General features: G+C 42.3%; 1 protein-coding gene across 2 annotated transcripts in view; it reads left to right on the top strand.

Annotated features, from left to right (window-relative positions):
* KHDRBS3 (KH RNA binding domain containing, signal transduction associated 3) overlaps nt 1–25,815 on the top strand; it is a 119,634-nt gene that overhangs the window by 30,895 nt on the left and 62,924 nt on the right. For both annotated transcript variants that reach the window (XM_081012755.1, XM_081012756.1), the window contains exon 2: nt 16,672–16,793. In XM_081012755.1, coding sequence (XP_080868881.1) covers nt 16,672–16,793 — 122 coding nt within the window. The remainder of the gene's footprint in view (nt 1–16,671; nt 16,794–25,815) is intronic.

Genomic DNA, 25,815 nt, shown 5'->3' with positions numbered 1-25,815 from the left:
CAAGAGAACTGTGATCACACCTGTTTGGGACACGCGTGTGGCCCTGCACATCTGAAACATTTCCATCTTGAGGAAATATACCGTTCCAGAATATGAATGGAAGTGGGTGGGATTCTCTAGTGCCAGTGAACTCTGTGGTCTGGCTCTGTTCTGCTAGAGGACAGGTTGCTGTGGGTCTGCTGGAGCTGGCTCATAAAATAGCACATCTACTGAGTACAACATAGGTGAATCTTTTGTATCTCCTGCCTTTGTGGTTTCCTATAGACATTTGATTGACCACTATGAAAACAATGTTGGCTTAGATAGACCTTTGGTCAGTTCCACCACAGCTATTCTTTATGCCTTCTCTTGGTTTCTCTGGAGAGCCCTGGGCTTCAAAGCTCATTGTCTAACTTCCTAAGGTTATTCTTATTAAGAAAGCTCCTGAGTACCCATTCTAATGGAGTGCCTTGCCTCTTGTGGTCTCTTAAACCATCCCTTCTCAATGTTGTGTGCCTAGATGTTGTCAAGTCTGCCTTAAGCTCTGTAAGCATGAACTGCTAAAAATAATATCCCTTCAGTCTGTCACACAATATTGCTACTGGCCACCCCAATCTCCGCTGACCGCCCGGCACAATATTCCAAGCCATTTGGCACCCAGTTAGGGCCTGTGTTCCTTTGGGGAAAATGAGGCACGGCGGAGTCTGCAGGGTCTTTGAAATATGATTTATTTACACCAAATGTTTTAAGTAGAGAGAAATTTCACAGCATTCGCATCTCAGGAGGACCCCGTCCTTCACAGCAGCCCAGCACTGGGTTCCCAGACATCTCCATACCTCTCTCAGCTTCAGCCAGCCTGCCAAGATGGTTCTGGCTTTCACAGCAGCTGATTGAGCTCTCTCTCTCTCCCCCCTCTAAATTCCAAAAGGACACATTTTTCCTGTGTGACAATTTGGCAGCCTCCTCCCCTCACCGGTGGAGCCCCCTGCCTGGTTGATGGTTTCCATTGATGGGTTAATGACTTGCTTCTAGCACCTTTTCTTTCTTACAAAAGTACTTTACTTTCTTATAAAAGTAATTGTATTTCTTACAAGTTTGAGGCCCTGACCTGGAAAAGAAGCTTAGCCTGTATTTTTTTTACTGGCCTGGCATTTCAATACTCCAAATATTATCTAAATTCCACCATTTATTAATTTCAAACATTCTCTAGCTCTAGCAGTTAAGGTGCCCTTTCAACCCCCAAACTCGGTTACCCCAAATCTGTAGCAATATATTTGGTCAGCTCTCCACAGGGGAGATTTTTTTCACAATTTTATTTAGCTTCCGTTGAAGTAAGCCTGTGGGCACCATCAAAATGCACCTTTTCTTTTTTGTGTTTTTGAAAATATTCATTAAGTACAGTATTCAAATATCTGAAATGGTGGCATTTCTTTTTTTAGTTAAAAGGGTTTAGTGTGTCAAGCCTACTCCAACCATGGCACCTGCTGTGTTTGTAAAAGGCAGCTAAGTAGAAAGCTGTTCCTTTTATTACCGTTTCTTCTGTAATGGTCCATCTTTTACTATTATAATTACGGAAAGAATCAATTACATTTCTCATAGCTATTTTTCATATCTCGGGAAATGAGTTCTTTGTGTTGAGCGTGGGAGGCAGGAGACTTCGGAATGGATTCTCTCTGGAACTTGGGCCTTGTTTGGGCATTTAAATCCCCCACAAATAAGGGAGATGATGACCAAGGGCAGTAGCTCTGCTCTCTCCATCCCTTAAGAGGTTTGCATTCCCAAGGCTCAGAGGTTTTCCTGCATTCGGTGTTGGTTGGCATCTGTCTGTCTCGGGAGACAGTGGAAGAGTGTCTTCAGGGGGGAGGTCAAACCACTGGAGAGTTACAGTGCTTGGTCAATGCTGTGAATACACAACGTGGCGCCGCGGATATCTGCAAGGGATTGGCACACAGCATGGTTGATGTTGCCGGCGTTCATGGCATGTTTGCCAGCGATCATGGTGTGTTGGTCCCTTACCTTTCCCACCCCGACCTGGCCACAGTGATCCATGCGACGGTCACCTCCAGGCTTGACTACTGTAATTCGCTCTACGCGGGGCTGCCCTTGAAGCTGTCCCAGAAACTCCAGCAGGTGCAGAATGCTGCAGCGAGGCTCCTCACGGGGTCTCTGCCATGGGAGCATATTCACCCAGTGCTTTTCAAGCTGCACTGGCTCCCGGTGGAGTACAGGGTCAGATTTAAGGTGCTGCTTTTGACCTTTAAAGCCCTTCACGGCCTAGGACCCTCGTACCTACGGGACCGCCTCTCCCAGTATGCCCCACAGAGAGCCTCAAGGTCCATAAATAGCAACACCCTAGTGGTCCCGGGCCCTAAGGAAGTCAGATTAGCCTCAACCAGAGCCAGGGCCTTTTCAACACTGGCTCCGGCCTGGTGGAACGCTCTGCCTCATGAGACCAGGGCCCTGCAGGATCTGATTTCTTTCCGCAGGGCCTGTAAGACAGAGTTGTTCCGCCTGGCCTTCGGCTTGGAGTCAATTTGATTCCCTCCCCCTCTTTCCTTTTCCCTTTTTCTTTTCTCCTTTCTCCTCCTGTGATGAGGCTGCATTTTAATGTTTCAATGTTTTAATTGTTGTATTTTAATCTTGTTTTTAAGTTGTATTCATTCAGTTTGTTTTTATTATTGCTTGTTTGCTGCCCTGAGCCCGGCCTTGGCTGGGGAGGGCAGGGTATAAATAAAATTTATTATTATTACTATTATTATCTCTTGTTCTGTCAATATTTTGTTCTGAGCAGTTGTTTTGGCTACTGGCATGTGGTCCTTGTCAGCTGAGCAAAGGTTGGGCCTACTTAAAACAATTGAATCATTGAGAATAAACTGGAAATGGAGTGTAGGGTCTATGTTTGGGTGTGTGCTTGCATAGTCCAGGGGATGTCTTTATTTAGGAAATCCAAAGAATAATGCACAACACTATCTCAGTTCATATTTTACCGGCCCCTGCCCTAGACCAGGCATAGGCAAACTCGGCCATCCAGATGTTTTGGGACTACAACTCCCATCATCCCTAGCTAACAGGACCAGTGGTCAGGGATGATGGGAATTTTAGTCCCCTCCCCAAACAGCTAGAGGGCCGAGTTTGCCAGTGCCTGCCCTAGACCATTTCCAGATGCAGAAACACAAGCTCTGTCCACGTCACCTTTTCTTTTAAAAAGTACATATTTATCTGCACAGATAAGTAACCTTTGAGGTGAAACTTAAGTAATTATTGGACTGCATCAAAATGCTGATTCAAAACATCCATTGCTTGTAGTTGGGTTCTGCTGAGTTTGTAGCAGCAGTGCAGGGCAAACTGCGCTGATCTAGCTAATTTACAGGACCTAAATTCTCTCGCTGCCTTGATTTTAGAGGGGGCGGGGAGCTAATGTCTAGCCTTGATTTTTGCATGTCAAAATAACTAACAAAGATGGAACAGAAACAGACGGGAGCAGGGAAAACATAGTTATGGGGGAATAGAAGAGTGTCTGCATGTGTATAGCAAGCCGTTCTGTTTTTCTGATACTTTTTATCTTGCTGTGTTCTTGAACTGTTTATTCCTGGTATGTCTGCCTTGGGGGAAAAGAAAAAAAACTCTTCTACTAGGAGAAACTTGAGGAATTCACATTCTGTTAAAAGAATCGAATTTCGCCTTTATTTCCTAATGACACTTGTCATTGGAATATTATATTCCTCTTATTCGGTTTTGTATATAAATACAAAAAAGTAGAGTATATCAACAGGAGGCAAAAAGACTGGTTGTGGTTTGATGATCAAAGCTTATGCTCAGAAATGAACGAGCCCCTTTTGCCCCCATTGTGTGAAGCCTGATTAAAACAGGAAATCCTCAACCATTGTTTCTGACTTCCTCTGAACTGGAAAGCTGGCTAGGAGCTTCCGAATAAGTCAGGATGTTAAACCACAGCCTGAAGTTTGTTTACAAAAGTCGCTTTTTCCAAAGCAGATAACTAATTTGTCGGTTCAGATGAGTTGGGAAGCTACGACTAATTAGTGACTGGCTGCTTTAATTGTAGTCCACACAGAGGGAAGTTACAGAAGCAGTTTTGTTGAATTGGGTTAATACCAAGAGAAATCCTCCATGCCATGTATTATTTTTGGTTGGATTTTTTAGTTGTATCTGTTTGTATGGGTGTAGTTTTATTTTGTTTTTTGGGGTGGGCATCCACACACAATATCCTACATGCATCTTGCACAATAATGATGAAAAGACAGCAAAAGCTTCAGTGTAATCTGTATTGTATTCAGTGGGACTGCTCCTGAATAAGGAGTCTTCAGCAGTGCTAGAAATTTATGAAATCATGAGAAATATGGATATGATACGATAATCTTTATTGTCATTGTCCCATACAGAACAACGAAATTGAAAATCTACATCAGACATTCAAAAACCAACAAGCCTGCTATCCCAGCCTGGTTAGCCCCTAAAAACTCTGATACACCATTTTTAAATACAATATACTCCCATAGAGACTACCTTACACTGCGTTCAAAACCAAAATCGCATTTGAATAGAAACTGTTTCTCAGGCGGCTAGTCCTAGTCTTTATAACCCTGTAACTTCTTCCAGAAGGTAGAAGCTGAAAGAGATCATTTCCGGGGTGTGCGCTATCCTGCGCTATCTCTGCAGCTTTCTTGTGGCACCTGGAAGCATAGATTTGATCCAAGGTGGGAAGAGTGCACCCAATTATTCTCTCCGCAGTCTTTACAACCCTGGACAACATTGCTTTTCCTCTGACCGTGCAGCTTCCCTCCTTGCAAATAACACTGGAACATCTTGCAGAAGTGTTGACTGCATTTTTGTTAGTGCACACAGGGAGTAAGGATGCCCCCAGAAGCTGGGTCTACCCCCACCCCAATGTTGCACGCTCTGGTTTGAGTACCAGCTTCTGCAGTGAGGAAGCCTTATTTCATGTACAGCTGTATGCATGAAAGCTTTTCTGATGTAGACATTTGCACTGTGTGCATGGATGTTTGGGGATACTAAGCACCTTCCCACTCAGTGTGGGAGCAATACTTTGGAAGGGGGCAAAAGACTGCCCCATGAAATGGAGCAGTAGAGTCAGGCAGTCAAAACGTACTCCTTCACATGGTGCAGGTTTTGCTTCCATATGTCATAATGAGGGCTGCTGAGTTGAAAATTTTGCAAAGGGGTGTAGACAAAAGGCTAGAGAAGTCTATTGCATTGGCTGCGATAGCTGATCATCCATGCTTGTGTGCCTCTAGATGCCTGTTGCTGGGTGTGGGTGTAAAATAAGAGTGATCCCTTTGCCCTGATTGTGAGCTTTCAGAGGCATATTTCCGGCCACTGTTGGAAATGGAATGGTAGACAAGATGGGTCCTTGTCCAGCAGAGCTGCAATGTATGTTTCTGTGTCTTGATTTAACTGTCAGATAGTATTCGTCCTTTGTGGAATTCTATGTCTTGAACAAAGGGACGCGGGTGGCGCTGTGGGTTAAACCACAGAGCCTAGGACTTGCCGATCAGAAGGTTGACGGTTCGAATCCCTGCAACGGGGTGAGCTCCCGTTGCTCGGTCCCAGCTCCTGCCAACCTAGCAGTTCAAGAACATGTCAAAGTGCAAGTAGATAAATAGGTACCACTCCAGCGGGAAGGTAAACGGTGTTTCCGTGCGCTGCTCTGGTTTGCCAGAAGCGGCTTAGTCATGCTGGCCACATGACCCAGAAGCTGTATGCCGGCTCCCTCGGCCAATAAAGTGAGATGAGCGCCACAACCCCAGAGTCGGCCATGACTGGACCTAATGGTCAGGGGTCACTTTACCTTTACCTATGTCTTGAACAGCTCGAATCATTTGAAATACATTGACAGTACTTTGAAAAAGAAATGTGTGTTACAAAACCTGCTCGTAATTGGTAGAATTCTTGATTTAAATCAAATACATCTGATATTAGTAATGCCTAAGATGTAGAAATTGGGCAATAAACTTCGGCTGTCTTACAAAATACTTGCAGATATGGGCATATATTCTTCTGAGTCCATGATTACTTCAGGCCTTGCTTACTCCAGTATCCATCGCAAAGAGTTTTTAGATTTGTTCAGTTTATTAATGGCCTTTAGCAGAATTCTGCAGTAGCTGCCAATGTGCTCCTTAAACCTGTACAGTTTGGAACTTGGATTCCGAAGAGAACAGTTTATCCTGCTCCAGATCTGCTGAAGAGGATTTTTTTTTTTTTTTTTTTTGGCTGTGGTGCCTTTAGTTGATACCTCCTGCACAGCAAAGTGGGTGAGAGTCTTTTTGGAAAGCAGCACATAACTTTGAAAATCTTCCTCCTCTGAGAATGGCTGACACCTACTCTTATTTGAATATTTTGCACCAGTTGAATACCTAGTTATTCATCCAGGCCTTGGCTGGAGTTTAGTGGCAAGGTTGAGATATATATAAATTATTAGCTGGTTGTACTTTATCCGCTTCGTTTTCATAAATATTTCATAAATATTTGTGTCATGTAATCTGCTTTGGAGTTGTGTAAATGCAAAGAAGAGAGGTGAAGGAATCTTTCTTTGTCTTTTTTGAAAATGTTCAGTTACCTACTGAAGGACAAGAAATTTGACCTGGTAAAGAAGCAGGTCAGATGTGCTTAGCAGAGACTTGAAGGTTGTGTACCATTTTTTGGGGGAAGGAAGAGAGTCCTATCAATGACTTGAGCTTTCTGGAGGAAGAACAGGTTATAAAATAAAAGATTTCTTGAAGTTAGTGGAATCCTGTTGAGGGGAAATGGTGCTGAATGTGGAAGGAAGCATAACCGAAAGGGTAGGGAAATAAATGTCTCTCTGAATTGTGGAACAGATGAAAGCGGGACATGCTGATAGCCATAAAACGAAGAGAATGTAGCTAGAAGCTGTTATATAAACTAGCAAGGAGGACTTTAGATACCTAAATTTGGTGGGCTCTTCAGAGGTTAGAGAGAAGAAAGAAATGAAAGTGATGGCTTTAGGTGTATATCAGACATCTAAAGAGCAGGCACAATGAAGCAGCAAGGAGAACCAGTAATGCCAAATCAGTTTGCTATTGCATCTACAAAAGGGAGTATATAACTCGGAACAGGTCACAAATATAGACACAGCTTGTTCGTTACATACATGATATTTCTTCCACCATCCTACTCCAGCGTTCATGGCTACCATGCCCAGATTCTTATCATCTCATTGACTTACCTTTGACACACATTAAATCCTATACAGTGGTACCTTGGGTTACATACGCTTCAGGTTACATACGCTTCAGGTTACAGACTCCGCTAACCCAGAAATATTACCTCAGGTTAAGAACTTTGCTTTAGGATGAGAACAGAAATTGTGTTCTGGCGGCGCGGCGGCAGCAGGAGGCCCCATTAGCTAAAGTGGTGCTTCAGGTTAAGAACAGTTTCAGGTTAAGAACAGACCTCCGGAACAAATTAAGTTTTTAACCCGAGGTACCACTGTATCAAGTAAGTTGTGTCGTTGTGAGTTTTCTGCCCATGGTTGTCATGTAAGTTACAGCCACTTCATACTTGCATGTGAACGGATTTGGCTTGGATATCCACTTTCCACAGTTGCATGCAGGAATTTAACAGTGTAAATATGTCCTTAGCTGGAGTGTCCGAGAGTTGCAAATCCATCTGTTCTGATTTTGTTAATTTTTGCTAGTCCCACATTTGACTTGCAGAATATTGATTTATTCATGAAAGCAGGCATGGGAAGGATCCACTCTTTCTGCAGATATAGTAGCCAGAATTCCTAGAAATGGGGAGCAAAAAAAAACCTGCTTTTGAAACTGATAATGGCATGAGCCATGGGAGATGCATTTAAATATAGTTTTTGTTCCTTTTTAAATCATCCACTGAATTAGTACAAAGCCTGTTGTGTGGGCCCTAAGCAGTGATTTGAATCCTGCCTGGTTACTGGCCCTGAATTACCTTTTTAGCAGGCAGTTCTATAAACAGCATCTTACTGGAATTGGATTCCTGCTGTCTTCCTATGGTGCGTAGATCTTGTTTGGAACTACAAGCGTAGCTCGTTTTATTGTGCTTTGCTTTTTGAACTTCACAGACATTGCTCCTTACAAGGACACAGGGGCAGCAGCAGGCAGCCCAGCCACTTCTAGGAAAAAGAAGTTCGCTTCCTCCGCTGTTCGAAATTAGCCATGCGCCAGGCGCATTTTGCACCTGGCTATTGACCACTTGCGACCGATTGAAGATGTCCGGGTTCCAGGATGGCGACTGACATCTCCCCCATCTGGAGATGCATGCCTGAGGATCATTGGATCTGGACTGTTTTCACACACAAATACCATATCCTGTAGAATTCAGTCAGTTATATTTTATCTGCACAATCAGAATGAATATCTTGAACCAAAATGCTTTTTCTGAGCAGTAGCAGGAGTCATTAAGAAAAAGTGATATGCCAATAAGTGTGTGTGTATATACCCCCCCCCCGTATTTTTCGCTCCATAAGACGCATCTAGTTTTTAGAGGAAAACAAGAAAAAAAATATTCTGAACGAAACAGTGGATGTATGATTTTTGTGGTTCATGCTGTGACCAAAGACATGTGATCTGATGGTGAATTTGGGGTGACCCAATGGAAAAATCCTGAGGATCCATGTGGATCCATGCTTTGTAAACACGTTTTTGTGCCATTGTGGACCCACTCAACAGTAGGTGCGTGATTTTTTTTGGTGCAGGCTATAGCGATGGACATGCTATGTGATCTGATGGTGAATTTGGGGTGACCCAATGGGCAATTCAGCTCCAGGGACCACGCATTCGCTCCATAAGACACACAGACATTTCCCCTTACTTTTTACGAGGAAAAAAGTGTGTCTTATGGAGCAAAAAATACGGTATATGTGGACTGTCCCTGGATCAAGTGACTTTTCTTCTTTAAGTTCTCAAAAGTTCTTAACCGAGCTCAAGGTTGTCATCTAAACTAGCCAGATGTTTAACTGGGAATCAATCACCGTCAGCCCATCACTTGAAAAGTAAGACTTTAGAGCCGTCTTGCCCCCAAATGGCAACTGGACACTCGGTTTTGGCAACTGTAACCTTGGTTTAAGGAGCCATTTGTTGTCTTGTTTATGTTTCTGAGTTTCTAACACGGACCGCCACCCCTTTTCTGGCCATAGGGGTAGACCTGGCAAGGGCTGGAGCTGGGGTTTTGCTGGGGCTGGTTTAATAGACTATAGTATAGTGTGAACATAACTTTTATATGGGAAACCAAAAAAAAAGTGATTGGCTTTATTGCGGCAGTCTGGAACCGAACTTACAGTATCTCCAAGGTATGCCTGTAGTTGTATGCAGAAACCAGCCCATTACGATTGCAGTCCATCACATGTTAAACTTTAAGATCAAGCTGTAGAGCTTACTGTTGTGATTTAAAGCACCATTATGAACCCCATTAAAGATTTATTTTGTGATAATAACCTTGATAATGTACTAGCGAAAATGAATGTCTTAAGCAAAGCTTAAGCTACTCCTTGGGACAGCTTCATTTTCAAACAGAGAGACATCTCATAACTCTCTGCTTGGATTTGTCATGCTAAAATAAAAATTAAATAAATAAAACCCCACTGGCAGAGCCCTGAGAAGAGTCTTTGAATGCTGTCAGAACGAAAGGGTGTTAAATATTTGTTTATATTACATTTCTGTCCCAGCTTTCCTCCCAAAGGAACCCAGGGTGACAAACATATAAGTGGTAGAATGAATAATAATAATAAAAAATTAATAATAATAATAATAATAATAATAATAATAATAATAATAATATTTATACCCCGCCCTTCCCGGTTCACAAAACCGGGCTCAGGGCGGTTAACAACAAATTTAAAACACTTAGTTGTAGAAGCATACTTGAAACTTGAAATACTTGAAACGTCTAAAAAGATGTAAAACAACCGCATTAACCTCACAGCTAATCATTTCAAGATTCTTGGAAGAGTATCTTTCAGCCATCAAATGCCGGGGTCAGCAGGAATGTTTTCAAAGTCCTCCTGAAAGTTAGTGATGAAGACTGACATACCTCACCAGGGAGGGGACTTCCACAAGTAGGGGGCTGCCACTGAGAAGGCTCTGTTGTGGGTTGGCGTCACCCAGGAAGACCCAACCACTGGCACCACCAGTTAGAATATTTTGAATGTGGAGCTCATTTTTGCGGAAATTGTATTTGATAAAGCAGAAGGACTCCTGGTTTTGCAGAAGTGTCTACTTGATCCAAGCGTTTCCTGTTTGGCCTTGGCTACTGATGGAAGTCTATAGAGCAGGAAGTACGTGCGGCAGGAAAAAACAGCAGCACATCACTTTAATAAGGCCCTAAATTCTTTTGCACGCAACTTTAATAGAAGTAACATAGCTGACAATAATAGTCCTCTCAGAGGAAGATTTAATTCTGTCTCGGAGATTAAAGTGAAACAAGTCTACTTTTCCATTATCTAATGCACTCAATTATATTATGGTCTGCCATGTGGGTTCAGTGGGAAGCAATCCTTGCTTAGCCTACTCTGCTCTGAACAAAATCCAGTAATTCCTCCACTGACATGAATTTCTGGACTACTATAAACATTTGGGTCCATGGTTTGGGAACACGGGATTTTAATCCTTAGCATTATCAGAAACCTTAATCACATGTTCATCTATTATATTTGAGCTAGGAGACGCACAAAGCCTACTAGTAGTACAGAATGTAATCTAGGGATTAAGGGAAGGCAAATCCTCCTGCTCATTCGACCTTGAAAATCTGATTGGATTTCCTCATTGCTCTGGCTTGGCTATCCACTATTAATTTAGCATGCTATATAGTGGAAACAATCCTGAAGTGAGTTTTGGGGCTACTTTGATAGCACCTGGGTTTCATGCTTCCTCAAAACAGCAGTGGAAATAAGGAGAATGGACAAGGTCACCTTTGACATTTATTTTGTGGTAGTGAGAAACTGGTCAAAATGACAGTAGGCAGCTTGCAACTTCTGGTTCTACATGGGGCTCTTCTTAGACTTCATTGTATCATAGATGACCCTTGAATCCCTTCCAACTTTAATATTCTATGATTCTATGCTAGTTTGTCCTCATTTGATAATAAATAAAAGTAAATACTAATATTAATAATTTGTTGTTGTTTAGTTGTTTAGTCGTGTCCGACTCTTTGTGACCCCATGGACCAGAGCACGCCAGGCACTCCTGTCTTCCACTGCCCCCCGCAGTTTGGTCAAACTCATGCTGGTAGCTTCGAGAACACTGTCCAACCATCTCGTCTTCTGTCGTCCCCTTCTCCTTGTGCCCTCCATCTTTCCCAACATCAGGGTCTTTTCCAAGGAGTCTTCTCTTCTCATGAGGTGGCCAAATATTGGAGCCTCAGCTTCAGGATCTGTCCTTCCAGTGAGCACTCAGGGCTGATTTCCTTCAGAATGGATAGGTTTGATCTTCTTGCAGTCCATGGGACTCTCAAGAGTCTCCTCCAGCACCAGAATTCAAAAGCATCAATTCTTTGGCGATCAGCCTTCTTTATGGTCCAGCTCTCACTTCCATACATCACTACTGGGAAAACCATAGCTTTTACTATACGGACCTTTGTTGGCAAGGTGATGTCTCTACCTTTTAATAATAAATAATATTAATTACAAGAGTTTCCATATTTTTCCGTGTATAAGATGTCCCCATGTATAAGACAGCCCCTATGTCTTTTAACCCAAAATTAAGAAAATGCACTATGCACTATCCGTGTATAAGACGACACCTTATTTTAAACTTCAAAAAATTAGGAAAAAAATAATAGTCTTATGCTCAGAAAAATATGGTAATCTTGATAGCCCTCCATGGCTGCGTAGTAGAATACTGCTGAGTAAAATGGGAATGGCAAATTTTCTGTGAATCTGCCCCCCCCCCCCCGTGCTTCATATATCCATGGAAAGTTTTCCATTTTTAAAGGTTCACGCCGTAAAATTCTTTAGCCATAATCAATGAATGCTAATGCAATTGAACCAGTGGGCAAATGCCAATACAGTGTTAGGTAAGCTTGGTAGTTTTTTTAAAAAAATTACATTCGTTTGTCCAGGTTATCATCCCTAGGAAATATAGAAGAGAATGCATACACATTTTACTAATTTGTAAGCAGAGCCCGAGGAGCACAGAACAAAACAACAGATGCGCAGAATGATCCAAATCGAAGTCTTGATCCACAGAACTGGCTGTGCAGCTCGCATAACAACCCAGACTAAAATACTTGCTTCATATAAAACTTGCATGTGGAACCCAAACTTAAAACTAAGCAAATTCATTTTTGTTTCACTCTAGCAAATATAAAGAGTTGTGCATCATATCCTTTCTCAAGCTGATAGAAATGGGGATGTTTGCATAAGTTGTGTTGCGTTTTAAGTGTTTTGATATACTTAGAAGGAGTCGCCATAGTGCCTAAGCCAGGCATAGGCAAACTCGGTCCTCCAGATGTTTTGGGACTACAGCTCCCATCATCCCTAGCTAACAGGACCAGTGGTCGGGGATGATGGGAGTTGTAGTCCCAAAAACATCTGGAGGGCCAAGGTTGCCTATGCCTGGCTAAGCGCTGGGCAGGAGCTATGCATGTGTGGCATTGTAGTCAAAACAGGTTCAGGCTATTCTGAAGGCATATCTGCCATTTGATTTGGACCAAGTCTACCTAGGCTAGCCTTCCCCAACCTGATGCCTTCCAGATATTTTGGCTCCTGTTGACCATGCTGGCTGGAATAGTAGCCCAAAATGTCTGGAAAGGGCATTGGGTTGGGAAAGACTGACCTAAGCTCATCCAGTCATAACTTACCGTATTTTTTGCTCTATAAGACTCACTTTTTCCCTCCTAAAAAGTAAGGGGAAATGTGTGTGCGTCTTATGGAGCGAATGCAGGCTGCGCAGCTATTCCAGAAGCCAGAACAGCAAGAGGGATCGCTGCTTTCGCTGCGCAGCGATCCCTCTTGCTGTTCTGGCTTCTGGGATTCAGAATATTCTTTTTCTTGTTTTCCTCCTCCAAAAACTAGGTGCGTCTTATGGTCTGGTGTGTCTTATGGAGCGAAAAATACGGTAGGCTGTGTACCCATCACACCTTGGAAGTACATTCTTCCACTCAAAGAATTCTGGGCCCTGTAGGTTACCCTCCTTCACAGAGAATAAAATGGTAGAATTTGTGGAGTTGGAGAATCGGGAATCATCCCGAAAAAAAATATCAAAAGGACTGGAGCAAATTTATTAATTATCTGAAAGAAAATTGTACCCATTTAAAAACGTTTGTAGCATTAACGTGAAATGTTTTGCAATGTGAAATTAAGATGTTGATTTATAAACAAGAGTGTGATATTTTAAGGTGATTATAGGATAAAGAAATGATTACGGGAATGCGGAAAATATGTTATAAACTATAGGGATGTCAGAAAGAGAGATAGAAGGAAGTCTAAGCTCATTGTGAGCAAATATTATAAGTTGTGAATATGTGTACTGAATTAAATGAAACATGGAAAATTCAAGAAAAATTATGGGGGAAAAAAACATAGTTTGTGGGGGGCCGGACTATATTTTGAAGGAAAAAAAGAACGAATTTCTATGCCCCACAAATAACCCAGAGATGCATTTTAAATAAAAGGACACATTCTACTCATGTTAAAACACGCTGATTCCCGGACTGTCTGCAGGCCAGATTTAGAAGGCGATTGGGCCGGATCCAGCCCCCGGGCCTTAGTTTGCCTACCCATGAAAGTGACCCTCTTAAGAATATGCAGGGGGTGAGCAGGGGAAGGACTAGACCATGTGAAAAATGAACATAATATTTTAGCTGCAGTTCATTCATTTTCAGCTTTGCATTCTTGTTATTAGAAAAGCGTGCCTAGACATCCCGTTGTTGCGCCCATAACCTAGATTTAAGAGACCATTGAACTCCTAGCTTTCATATCTCAGTTTCTAACACTGTGGAGTTAGTTTCCGGCAGCCCTTTTACTACAGTACCCAGAATTCTTTGAGGGGGGAAATGTGCTTTGAATGTGCTTTAAAGGAATAGTTTGTATGCAGCCTTAGTCTAACCTAACCTAGTGAACAGGTTCTATAGCAGCTGTTCATAGTAGCTCCCAGTATTGTTAGTTCCATATACGGTAGTATTTTTTACTGCAGTTTAACACAATTCTGTCTTTAGTATCTGTAGGGCTATCTCAACTTTAGGATTGCTCTTCTTCCAAGGAAATGCCAGCTCCCCCAGTTTTCCATCATATTCTTGGAAAAAAGTTTTGTGCTGCTTTTTTTGGGGGGGGGGAATGCTGATCTGATACGATTTGTTTTTTTTTTAATAAAGTTTAATTGCATACCTGCAGTTGTTTCACCCTTAACGTATTTAGGAACTGGTTTCAGCTTAAGAATTCTTGAGGGGAGAAATACCGTATTTTCACTGTGCAGCGATCCCTCTTGCTGTTCTGGCTTCTGAGATTCAGAATATTTTTTCCCTTGTGTTCCTCCTCCAAAAACTAGCTGCGTCTTGTTGTCTGGTGCGTCTTATAGAGCGAAAAATACGGTAGCTTGATAATGAAGCAAAACAGCAGATGTTTGCACTTTTGCTTATTACATGGCTTTTGTGTGTGTGCGTGTGTGTTTATTTCGGTCCTGTTTCCAAAATAATGTTTTCTGGCAAATACAGTTACGTTGGCAGTTGCAGAGGTTGGCAGTCCTAACTTCATTTTAGAAGAGCAGCCTTGCCTGCAAGTTTGACAGTGGGGTTCCAAACCGAAGTTAAATTCCTAACTAAAATAAAGTAGCCAATAAAAACTTTGTGGCCATTTACTCTGCCTCGTCTGTTTTGAGGGGAAATTTTGAATATGTGTGTTGCTGTCAGCTGTGTACTTCATTGCCCTGAGGCAGGTTAGCAGTGTCTAACCCCCAGTTTGCAATATGGGGATAATAACACCCATCTGTCTTAACAGAGCAGTTGCAGGGATTACTGCATGTGTCGCACTTTGATCACGACTATGTGCCTTATGAATGCTAAGTGCTGTCAGCGTGAATGTGCCTCCATAGGTACAGAATGGGTTTATTTTAAGGCTGCCCTCTTCACATGGGATATTTTACGTTCTAGATAAGATACCAAAGCCTCAACAGAGGCCTTTTTGAGTTTAATGAAGAGTTTGGGAGAAAGCGGAACAAATGATGGCTAAATATACTTTTCCGTGATAATGAATATTCATTGTATCAGCGTCATTAATGAGGTACTTAGGAATACTGTGTTCAGGTTTAGCCCTTGTTAAATGGCGAAAAAAACTATTTGAGAATAATTGAAGAGTTGTGTAGGATTAATTCCTTCCTTTCTCAAATCCGCCTGCTTCTAATTTGGAACTGCAAAGTTCTGAACGTGCTGACAACTTTCCTTGCCTCTTTTAGGGTGTATAAAGTCCTAAATGTCTTTAGGCAGCAGCTGATTAAGGCCCAGGAATAGAACACTTTCCTCTTAGGAGGATGAAGAGTATATAGAAGGAAGTAGTTTTACACAGAGTGCATTAAACCTAAAAGAAAGGAACCGTCTCAGAATTTCTTTGTTGGACTTAATCCAAAGGTTCCCTTCCCATGACAGAAGGCTGCTTCCAGATCCGGCCCAGCGCTTTGTAGGAAGTAACAACAACACATAACCTAAGCCAGGGGTCAGCAACCTTTTTCAGCTGTGGACTGGTCCACCGTCCCTCCGACCTTGTGGGCGGCAGGACTATATTTTTTGGGTGGAAAATGAACGAATTCCTATGCCCCACAAATAACCCAGAGATGCAGTTTAAATAAAAGGGCACATTCTACTCATGTAAAAACACGCTGATTCCCGCACCGTCCGCGGGCCGGATTGAGAAGGCGATTGGGCCGCATCCGGCCCCCGGGCCTTAGGTTGCCTACCCCTGACCTAAGCGGACAACCCCTTCCAAGAGCCCAGTGAGATCCTGACATTTTTTTAGGAGCCATGGGATGTTGAGGGTCATTTGGAAAAGAACAGATATTGGGGAATGGGGAGCTGGAGATTGGAAGGCCCTGATTTTGAGCCCTTTACAGCATATAGTATTCTTGGACCCCTAGCAGGAACAATGCATTGCAACGCTTCATTGTAGGTTCCGCTTGGTAGCTGCTAGATTAGATGACTTCTTAAAAAGGAAAGACAGAGGATTCATTCGCCTCCCTGACTATTAAATTGTGCGAGTTTGATCAGCAGTGAAGAAACTAACCAGATAAAGGCATATTTCCGCCTCCCTTTTTTATATAACCTCAAATCTTTGGCCCATGTGATTTCCAAGTGTACCTGGAACCATGAGGACAGACAGCCATAAATTGCAGTGGAATCTGGGATTCAACAGCTGTACTTTGCTCTCCATTGCTTAAATCAAGACAATGTATGTAAGCAGAAGGAGCATAGCAAAATGCAGTGGTGCATCCATGCAGATTACATCCACGGCACCCCCTGTTAAAGCGACCAAGTATTAAATGATTTCTGAAGGTGCTTCTGTCAGCCACAGAACAGAGTGCTTGACTTGATAGACAAACAGACCAGATTCCTGTGCTGCGTACTGTGAGATTTTTCAAAATTGCCCTGAAGAAAAACTTTTACGTAAATCAGAAGACAAGTTCAAAGCAATTAGGGGGAAATTAACTCTAAAAACAAATTGTGTTCTCTCTGTTGCAGAAATTGAAAAATTCCAAAAAGGGGAAGAAGGCAAGGAAGAAGAAAAGTACATTGATGTAGTGATTAACAAAAACATGAAATTGGGACAGAAAGTATTAATTCCAGTAAAACAGTTTCCCAAGGTAAGTTCAGTGTCATTAAACACCACCTGTTTTGCTTCTGATCACTTTGGATGTTACGGGCAGTTTGCTTTCTTTCTTTCTTTCTTTAAAGCAGCAGCATCCAAGTGGACCCACAAGAAGAAGAAAAATCCACCACAGGGCGTATTCTTTATTTGGCCAAAAACTTGTGCAAACGTTCAACTTTTGCAGAACTGTTGTGGGGGGTGTGTGTGTGAGAGAGAAAACAGCAAGAAAGAGAAAACACGCTTTGCTGATAGTGAAACCCTCCCTGTCTGCATCTTATTTAATAAGATGGTGTGAGAAAGGAAGCAGGGTTAGGCGCAGCTCAAGTGTCAGGTTGCACCGATGCCTCCTGGGACGCACAAAACTACAATGGCTGCACCTGGATCTTTGCAAATACAAAAGCTGGCCATTAGACAGGTAGGTCTGTCCTCGTCCGAAACGCACAGGTTCATTTCCAGGCCCCTCAGAACTGTGGGAGAAATCCTCAAGTTCTGTAGGCACAAGGAAAAGGCGAACCTGATTTTGGGTGTGTAAAAACTTGCAACATTAAGATCCAACTCAATACGTTATTATGGGAGTTCTGTAATCTAAACCCAAGAGTGATGAACCTCCTTATGTTGAGGCCCACTCCTCTTTCTCTCTCCCGTTCCCTACTGGGAAGGGGCAGGTCTGAACTGATTGCTTACAAAGAGCTCTTTCAACCCCACCCAGTTCCTTTTTGGCTTTTTTGCCACCCCCCTCCCCCCCCCCCCAAATTTCTCCACTCTTAGACATTAGGCAAAGGGCTGGATGGAATCACTTTGGTAGAGTACCGTATTTTCCGCCGTATAAGACGACTGGGCGTATAAGACGACCCCCCCAACTTTTCCAGTTAAAATATAGAGTTTGGGATATACTCGCCGTATAAGTCTACCCCTCTTCCAATGCACACCAAATAAAAATTAAAAAACCAGTGTCCAGTCCGGCTCGGAAATCCGCTCTACTTCCCAGTGGCTGGGGGCTTCTTGGGCCAATTTTGAAGCTTATTTCTGCTTCATCTAGAGAGCTTGGTGTCCTCTGATTTAATTTGCTGTTGTTTTATCCTTTGGTGGGGAGTTGTTGCAGGAGCTGCTGCTGTAGCTGGCGTATAAGACGACCCCCGACTTTTGAGAAGATTTTCCTGGGTTAAAAAGTAGTCTTTTACCCCAGAAAATACAGTAAACTTGTAAGGCCACATGCAATCTTTTGCTACTACCTCATTAAAAATATTGTTATTATTATTACTATTTAAATTTCTATACCACCCTTTATCCAAGGATCACTGGGCAGTTTACAATAAAAATAAAATTAAGGTGAAATTATAACATGTATATCTTGATACAACAAAATTAGGCTATTTTGCCTTATACAACCTGATAGGTCACTTTTTATTTTACAGGGGTATTTTGTTGTATCGAGCTGGGTACTGATTCCTTTGTAACGAATAAATTTTTGCATGAATATTAGTTTTTTTTAAAAAAAAAAAAAACCAGCCTTTTGGACCCTTTTTGCCGACAGTGACTCTGCTTCAGAAATGAGTTTCTGTGCCAGGCTGTTTGCAAGCTCACTTCTGTTGACGAGTGAACACTGCAGATGAATTATGCAGTTGGAATTATTATGAGAGCAGTCCTATAGCAAGGTCAGCAAGGAAAGGACCAGCGGGTTAGCATCCAGCAGACTTAAGAGTTGTTAGATCAGAGAGTGGTTTGTACCTAAACCAGCCTTGGAAATTCTCTTTCCCCATCAATAAATGAAACTCATTCATCCCATTTGTAGCCTACCTTTCCTCCCCGGAGCTCTAGGTGGCATACATAATTCTCCTTCTCCCCATTTTATCCTCCTAACAACCTTGTGAGGTTGAGAGTGAGGGGCTGGCCCAAGGGCACCCAGTGAGCTTCATGCCTGAGTAGCTATTTGAACCCTGGTCTCCCATGTTCTCGTCCAACGCTCTAACCAATGCACCACACTGATTCTTCTGCATGGCAGTAGAGTTTCCTGATTTGGTTGTTCTTGCCTCGTGATTGAGGATATGAGTTGAAGGCCTGTCCCTTGGCTCTTCTTGGTTCAGGCAACAGATCTCTCAAGAGAATCTCTTGTAATGAGGAAACAACCTCTCAATTTGCTGAAGATTTATTCGGGAGCAATTCTCCTGCTAATTAAGGGGCTCCCTCAATTTCCTTCAGTGAGTCATGTCATTCCTCGTGTCTTGCATTTTTAGTCTCTTTTGATGATGCTGGAATAGATGGATGGTTTTCACAGTACAGGAAAGCAAAGAACTGGGGTGTCCCAAGGATCTGTAGCACATTTTTATAATAGCAATATGGGACATACATTAAATATTGAGACTGGAGACTATTTACTTATTCATTAACGAACTGGAGTCAGTACTAAGCAGCTAGGCAGCCCCAGTAACCGAAACATCTCTGCTGAAAAGTTACATCCTTTTTAACTATTTGGGTTTTCTGCAGAGTAACCTAGCATTTATAGTTTGGTGAGGGCCCATAGAATATTCTTCTGGGGATGCTTAGCCAACATCACAGAACTTCAGTTCCCAGAGTTCACATTAAGCCAGTTTTAAGTCTTTGGCAGCCTTCTCCAACTTGGTTCTTCCAGATGTTTTGGGCTCCACTTCTTTCAGCCTCGAGCCAGCATTACCAAATGATAAGAGAGTATGGGAGTTGAAAGTTCAAAACATTTACAGGTGGTGAAGCTTGGTCTATGGTACAGATACACCCTAAGAGTTGTTAGGTCTTTAGACATGTTGTAATTGAGCCACTGCAGAAGCTTATTTCAGGTTTCCTTTGTGCCAGTTATTTCTTAGGAATATTGCTGACACCTGAAGAGATGAGTACACAAGATGACTGTTGTTCTTTGTTTTAGTGTTGTGTGTTTTATGGCTCTCCATCATTCTTTGAAGAAGAGTTCCAGCTTATGTAGCATCTGATGCATCCCAGTAATAAGTATCAAGTGAGCAACATGAACAGGATATCTCTATTGATATCAAAGGGAATGCAAGTTCAACAACTGCAATTAATTATGCATTGAAATCTATATTTTAGATTGTAAACACTATTCACAGGGCTGTGGTTATGTGGGAAGACTGCAAAGAACAGCATCATTATTGCTGTGTATCTTCAAAAATGAAAAAGAAAAAGTCTTGGCTTTCCAAATTGCTTGCATCAGTAACAGAGCTGAAGTTTAATATTTCCTAATTGATATTTTGGGTCTGTATGAATGTTCTGCCTTCAGATTTATATCTTAAAGTAGCTACTTGACATTGTGATATAGATTTCTTGCATGGTTTACTGTAAATGAATAATTCCTCATTTAGGAATGCATTGAAGATTTATTTATATTGCTTTCCCTTAATAGCATACCTGGCTGTATATTTCAGACGGCTCTATTACTGCAAAAGAAGCCTTGTAATCATTAAATCATGACAGGGTTTGAAATATATTGACCACTGTTCCATTAAACTAAAAAGCAGATCTTTATGTAAGTTAACTATGGAGCACCATTTTAAGCTATGATTGTTTTCTAATAAAATGAGGGAATTGTCGACAAGGCAATACTGATGTCTGGAGGGTTCCTCCCCCCCCCCCCCCGGGCTATGGTGCTTTTACTAATTGTTTGAGGCTACATCTACCAAAAATAAAAACCAACAACAGCTTCCCTCGCCAAATTGTCATTACTTCCCTCAAAGAATCCTGGGCATGAAGCTTGCTAATCTTGAAGTTTTGTTGGCTCCCCTGTAATTCCTAAAATTCCGTGGAGAAGTCATGATAGTTAAGAGCCTGTGCAAATAGAGTAGACTGTGGGATTGGGCCATTCCCTCCCCTAACTGCTCCTTGCTCACTTACTGGGTGTGTTCTCACACCATGGCAGGCTGTGGTTAATGGTTTATCATGATCATTCAGATCATTCCCTCATCACTCCCCCTGAAGGATCAGGTGCGCAGCCTGGGAGTCATTTTGGACTCACAGCTGTCCAGGGAGGCGCAGATCAATTCTGTGTCCAGGGCAGCTGTCTACCAGCTCCATCTGGTATGCAGGCTGAGACCCTACCTACCCACAGACTGGCTCACCAGAGTGGTGCATGCTTTGGTTATCTCCCGCTTGGACTACTGCAGTGCGTTCTCTGTGGGGCTACCTTTGAAACTAACTAACTAATCCAGAATGCGACAGCTAGACTGATGACTGGGTCTGGTCGCCGGGACCATATAACACCAGTTATAAAAGATCTTCACTGGCTCCCAGTATGTTTCTGAGCACAATTCAAAGTGTTGGTGCTGACCTTTAAAGCCCTAAACAGCCTTGGTCCAGTGTACCTGAAGGAGCGTCTCCACCCCAAACGCTCAGCCCGGACACTGAGGTCCTCCTCCAGGGGTCTTCTCCTGGTTCTTTCACTGCAAGAAGCAAAGTTACAGGGAACTAGTAGTGGCGCCCACCCTGTGGAACACCCTCCCGTCAGATGTCAAGGAGATAAAAGAACTACACAACTTTTAGAAGACACCTGAAGGCGCCCCTGTATCAGGGAGTTTCTAATGCTTCATGTTTTACTATGTTTTTATATATGCGGTAAGCTGCCCAGAGTGGCTGGGGAAACCCAGCCAAATGGGTGAGGTATAATAATAATAATTATTTGTTAGCTCCTTATGAGAAGCGAACAGGAGCAAGCAAACCACAACCCTTGGCTTGAAGTTGGATTCAAACCAGGGATCATGGTTTGTTTTGCTCCAAAAACACTTGGTCTTGGCTAAACAAAGGATTTTCTTTTTTCCTGCCCGCTAGCAGGGAAGAAGAATGTGGGAGTGATGCAGGACCAATTTGCAGCCCTAATTCCTACTCCCGTTTACCCTGTGTCAGTAGGGCATCTGGTGTTAATGTCAAAACTTCTTTAAAAAGAAGCAGCTAGCATTGAGTGACCCTGTAGTTTCATTGGCCAAGGATTAATGTTGGACACATTAAGTACTGATGAAACAGGAAGAAGGGAAACTTGTGAGTGATCAGGAAGGAGTTAGGGGAAGGAGCCCATGATCCTGCAACTTATTCATGACCACTTAATGGCTATGCTAGAATTACATCTGCGTCAGCCTCTCATGAGCTTAAAACTAGTTTAGGTTTATATTATAAAAGCGGCTGAAAGTAAATTCCGCAGGTCATTTTTGACACAGTAAAAGTCTTTACCTCTTTACTATCCTGGTGAGCCTTTCTTACAGCTTGTTCCTACATGGTGACAATCGATTCCCCATGTCATGAAATCTCAAAAGAGGGATTCTTACGCAGCCTAGATAGCTCAGTTGGATGTGCTTCTTTACATAACAGTGGGTGCTAGTTCAATGTGTTGATGGATAATACTCAGTCTGAGTTCCTCAAGAAGCTTGGATACAAAGTGACTTCCTATCGATCTTCCATAATGTTTACTGATTAAAAGAGCTTAAAGGTCCTTCTGGATTCAGCTGAAGATCCACAAAGTCTAGTGTTCCGTTTCCTGAATTGGACATTGCCCCTCGGAATCTGGGTGTTCATTCAGCTGTCTCAGCTAATGGCCATCGAAGATCTCCCTCTTGTCACCTGTGAATTTTGTCCCATTCTTCTTGAAACGTGGCATTATCCTGTGGAAGGGTCAACAATCCATAGGGTGAATAAAATACCGTATTTTTCGCTCTATAAGACGCACCAGACCATAAGACGCACCTAGTTTTTGGAGGAGGAAAACAAGAAAAAAAAATATTCTGAATCTCAGAAACCAGAACAGCAAGAGGGATCGCTGAGCAGTGAAAGCAGCAATCCCTCTTGTTGTTCTGGCTTCTGGGATAGCTGCGCAGCCTGCATTCGCTCTATAAGACGCACACACATTTCCTCTTACTTTTTAGGAGGGAAAAAGTGAGTCTTATAGAGCAAAAAATACGGTACTTTCCTTTTGTCTGTTCTGAAGAGACATCTGATCAACTTCATTCAAATTTCAAGTATTATATAAGAAGGGGATTCCCTGGCATCAACTCTCTTCAAGCAATTGTTATTTTTATACCTTAATTATGCCAACCCAACAGTCATATCTTCTAACCTAAAAAGCTTCAAACGTTTTATCCTTTATAGGGAAGGTTCTCTAGCCCTTTGTTTTTGTTGCTCTTTTCTATATATCTTCTGGTGCTGTCATCCTCCCTTGGAGATTTATTCATTTAAAAGATTTCTTACCCAGCCTTCACTGTAAGGTTCCAAGGCAGGTGACAGCAACAGCGAAAACCATTGCAATAATTAAACCCACCCTGAATGGAACAGGACAATAAGAGAGGGGGTGGCCAGAGTTATATATTGTATTCCAAATGCAGTCACACTGTAGATATGAAATCTGTAGAAATAAAAACCTGTTTCATTACATCTTTCACTGCTGGAACGCTGTTGGAGTCGACACTTTCATTGCTCTCTCTACTGTGCCTCAAAGATCTTCTTAGGTAGTCACAGCCAGTTTAGATAACATCATTACGTCTATAAAGTTCAATTCCCCCCACCCCACTATGCATCATTTTACACTTGTTGAACCTCATTTCTTCTCTTCTTGCACCTTCACCCACTTTGAAGACACACTTCTGGAGTCTTGCAGGCTGCCTTAGATTTCATGATTTATTTGCTGGCATCAGAAAATTTGGCTATTCTGCCACTCGCCCTTGACTTCACATTGTTTATATCATTGGCCCCAGTACAGAATCTTGGGGGGATTCCTTTGATTACCACTGTGAGAACTGTTTGTCCTTCCCTCTTTCCCTTAACCAGTTACAAACCTACGAGGCCAGGAACTGGTTGAAGAACAGGAGCAAGAGAATAGGCACAAACAGCTTTTCTTCTTCTTTTTTAATAGTCTGCTTAAAATGGAAACTAGGGTGTGGGTGGAGAGGCTGCAGAGAATATCCTAGACCTGCACACAGAAAAGAGTTCTTCCATATGCATAGAGTCTTAACAGGAATGCATGTTTCTCAACAGAAATGCACAGATGCATTTCTCGCCATAACGATTACTGATAACCAGACTTATATTGACACAGTTTCAAGTAAACTTTTCTGTTAAGAGGTATTGTGTCGCTCAGGTGACATCTTGCAAATCTTTTCCCCTCACTTACTGCCTGTTGGTATGTTGTGATAGGTCATGAGAATACTGTTTTGGCATCGATTTCACACCACTCTTTCTCGGTTTACACTCCATTCTGTTTCAGTTTACCTTTGTTGAATGTTCCCTCTATTCATTAGCTGCTGATATTCATATGGGCATGGACATCTGAACCAGGGCTTGCACCAAAGGAACTGATGTTCGTTAATTGTCTTGTTTTTCCTCCAACTCTAACATTCCCTTTCTGGTTCTTTACTAGCTGAAGCCCCATAATGGTGCATGTGAAGTTAAGATTAATTAATTATTGGCCTTATCAAGCATCACTTTAACTTTCAGAACATTGAGCCACATTTCCGATTTTATTGCCCATGCACTCATTTCGGAGAGATCCTTTATGAGATCTTCACGGTCCCTTTTTGTTTTTTACCCCCTTGAATAAAGTGACTCATCAGCACTGGTCCCAGTACAAGTCTCTTGCGGGAGCACTACCTGTTAATGATCCATTCTCAGAACTCTCCATTTAGTAGTGATTCTTGTTCTTTAACCAGTTACCAATACATAAAAGGATCCGTCCCCTTCTTTCATTATAATTTTGAGTGACTGACTTTCTGAACTACTTCTTTCAAAGTCCCAAGTATATAGTGTCTACCAGGTCACCGCTATTCAAATGCTTTTTGATACTCTGAAAAGCAAAACAGCAAAACAACCCATCCTTCCAAAAACAACTCTTAAAATGTTGGTGAGATGGCATTGACCTTTGCGGAAACTATGCAAATTCCTATTCATCAAGACTTGTTTTTCTATATGTTGGAGACTCCTTTTTTCTTCAATACATTTTGAGCCTGTTTCAGACTGTTTACTCCCAGATGGGTATATATTTTCACTGTCTTGTCTTGAAGGAGGGTTTAAAATATTCTCAGTTTGGAGGGGAAAGTCATCCAGTGTGAAGATCATGTCCTTCTGTTACCTTATTTGGATTGAGAGAGGAGGTAAGGTGGGCAGATACCACACCAGCTCAACCACCCTGTGTCAGAGGCTTATGCACTGCAAGTGCAATGCAGTATAAACTGGTTGATACTTGTCTTGGCAGTGATGACCTCCCATTTTAATAATGTTCTTTCCACGGTAATTTGGTTACCAGTTAATGTTGCTACCAACCATTGCCTGTGTCTGCAGTTAAGGGACATTTCCCCTTAATTTTGCATGCCTAAATTGGCCTGATGTGTTAAGAGAGCAGAGCTCTGTCGGTGCTAGCCTTTTTGAGCCCGCTTCCTCTAGGAAGCCTCCAGGGATTAAGTGTATAGTATCTGCAGAGATCTCTTTACTGACTTCTGTTATCCACAGAGGCTTTTCCTCTTCCAATCTACTCAGATATTGAAAGGAGTTGAACTCAATCAGTCACTCTTAAAGGCTTGGTGTACAAAACGGCAGAGTAGCTTCATTGCAAGATATCTCCTAATCTTTTAAACCTGATGGAGCTCTTCCAGCAGCTGCTTGGATGTGGGGAACAATTTGAAGAGGCTAGTGCTAATCCTGTATCAGTTGTTAAGAAGTTTCAGGGCTGGATTTCTTGCCAGTGACAAAGGAGTGAGGGACTAACACAAAAGTTACCCTGGTCCCCTTAGTGGTCAAGTTATGTGCTAACCTTTAACAAGCTTAAGGGAAGGACAAGATTAAGTAGTTGGAAGCAGGGAGGGCTGTGGTTAAGATTGCTTCCTTATAGTGATGGCACCAACCTCCAAAGTTTCATGCTTTTGTGTTTTGAGCATGCACACATGTACCCAGCCTGAGTTGGGCATTTTTGAATTGCGCCTAGCACTGCTGCAGTTCACAGTGAGCATGTGTGCATCGATTTAGTGGGGAAATGTCATGTGGCAGAATGGGTTGGAACGAGTGCC

This window comes from Podarcis pityusensis (genome assembly GCF_964106645.2).
Source record: "Podarcis pityusensis genome assembly, chromosome: 7".
Classification (NCBI taxonomy): domain Eukaryota; kingdom Metazoa; phylum Chordata; class Lepidosauria; order Squamata; family Lacertidae; genus Podarcis; species Podarcis pityusensis.
Note: the sequence above shows the minus strand (reverse complement) of the source record. Positions and strands in the feature narration are given on the sequence as shown.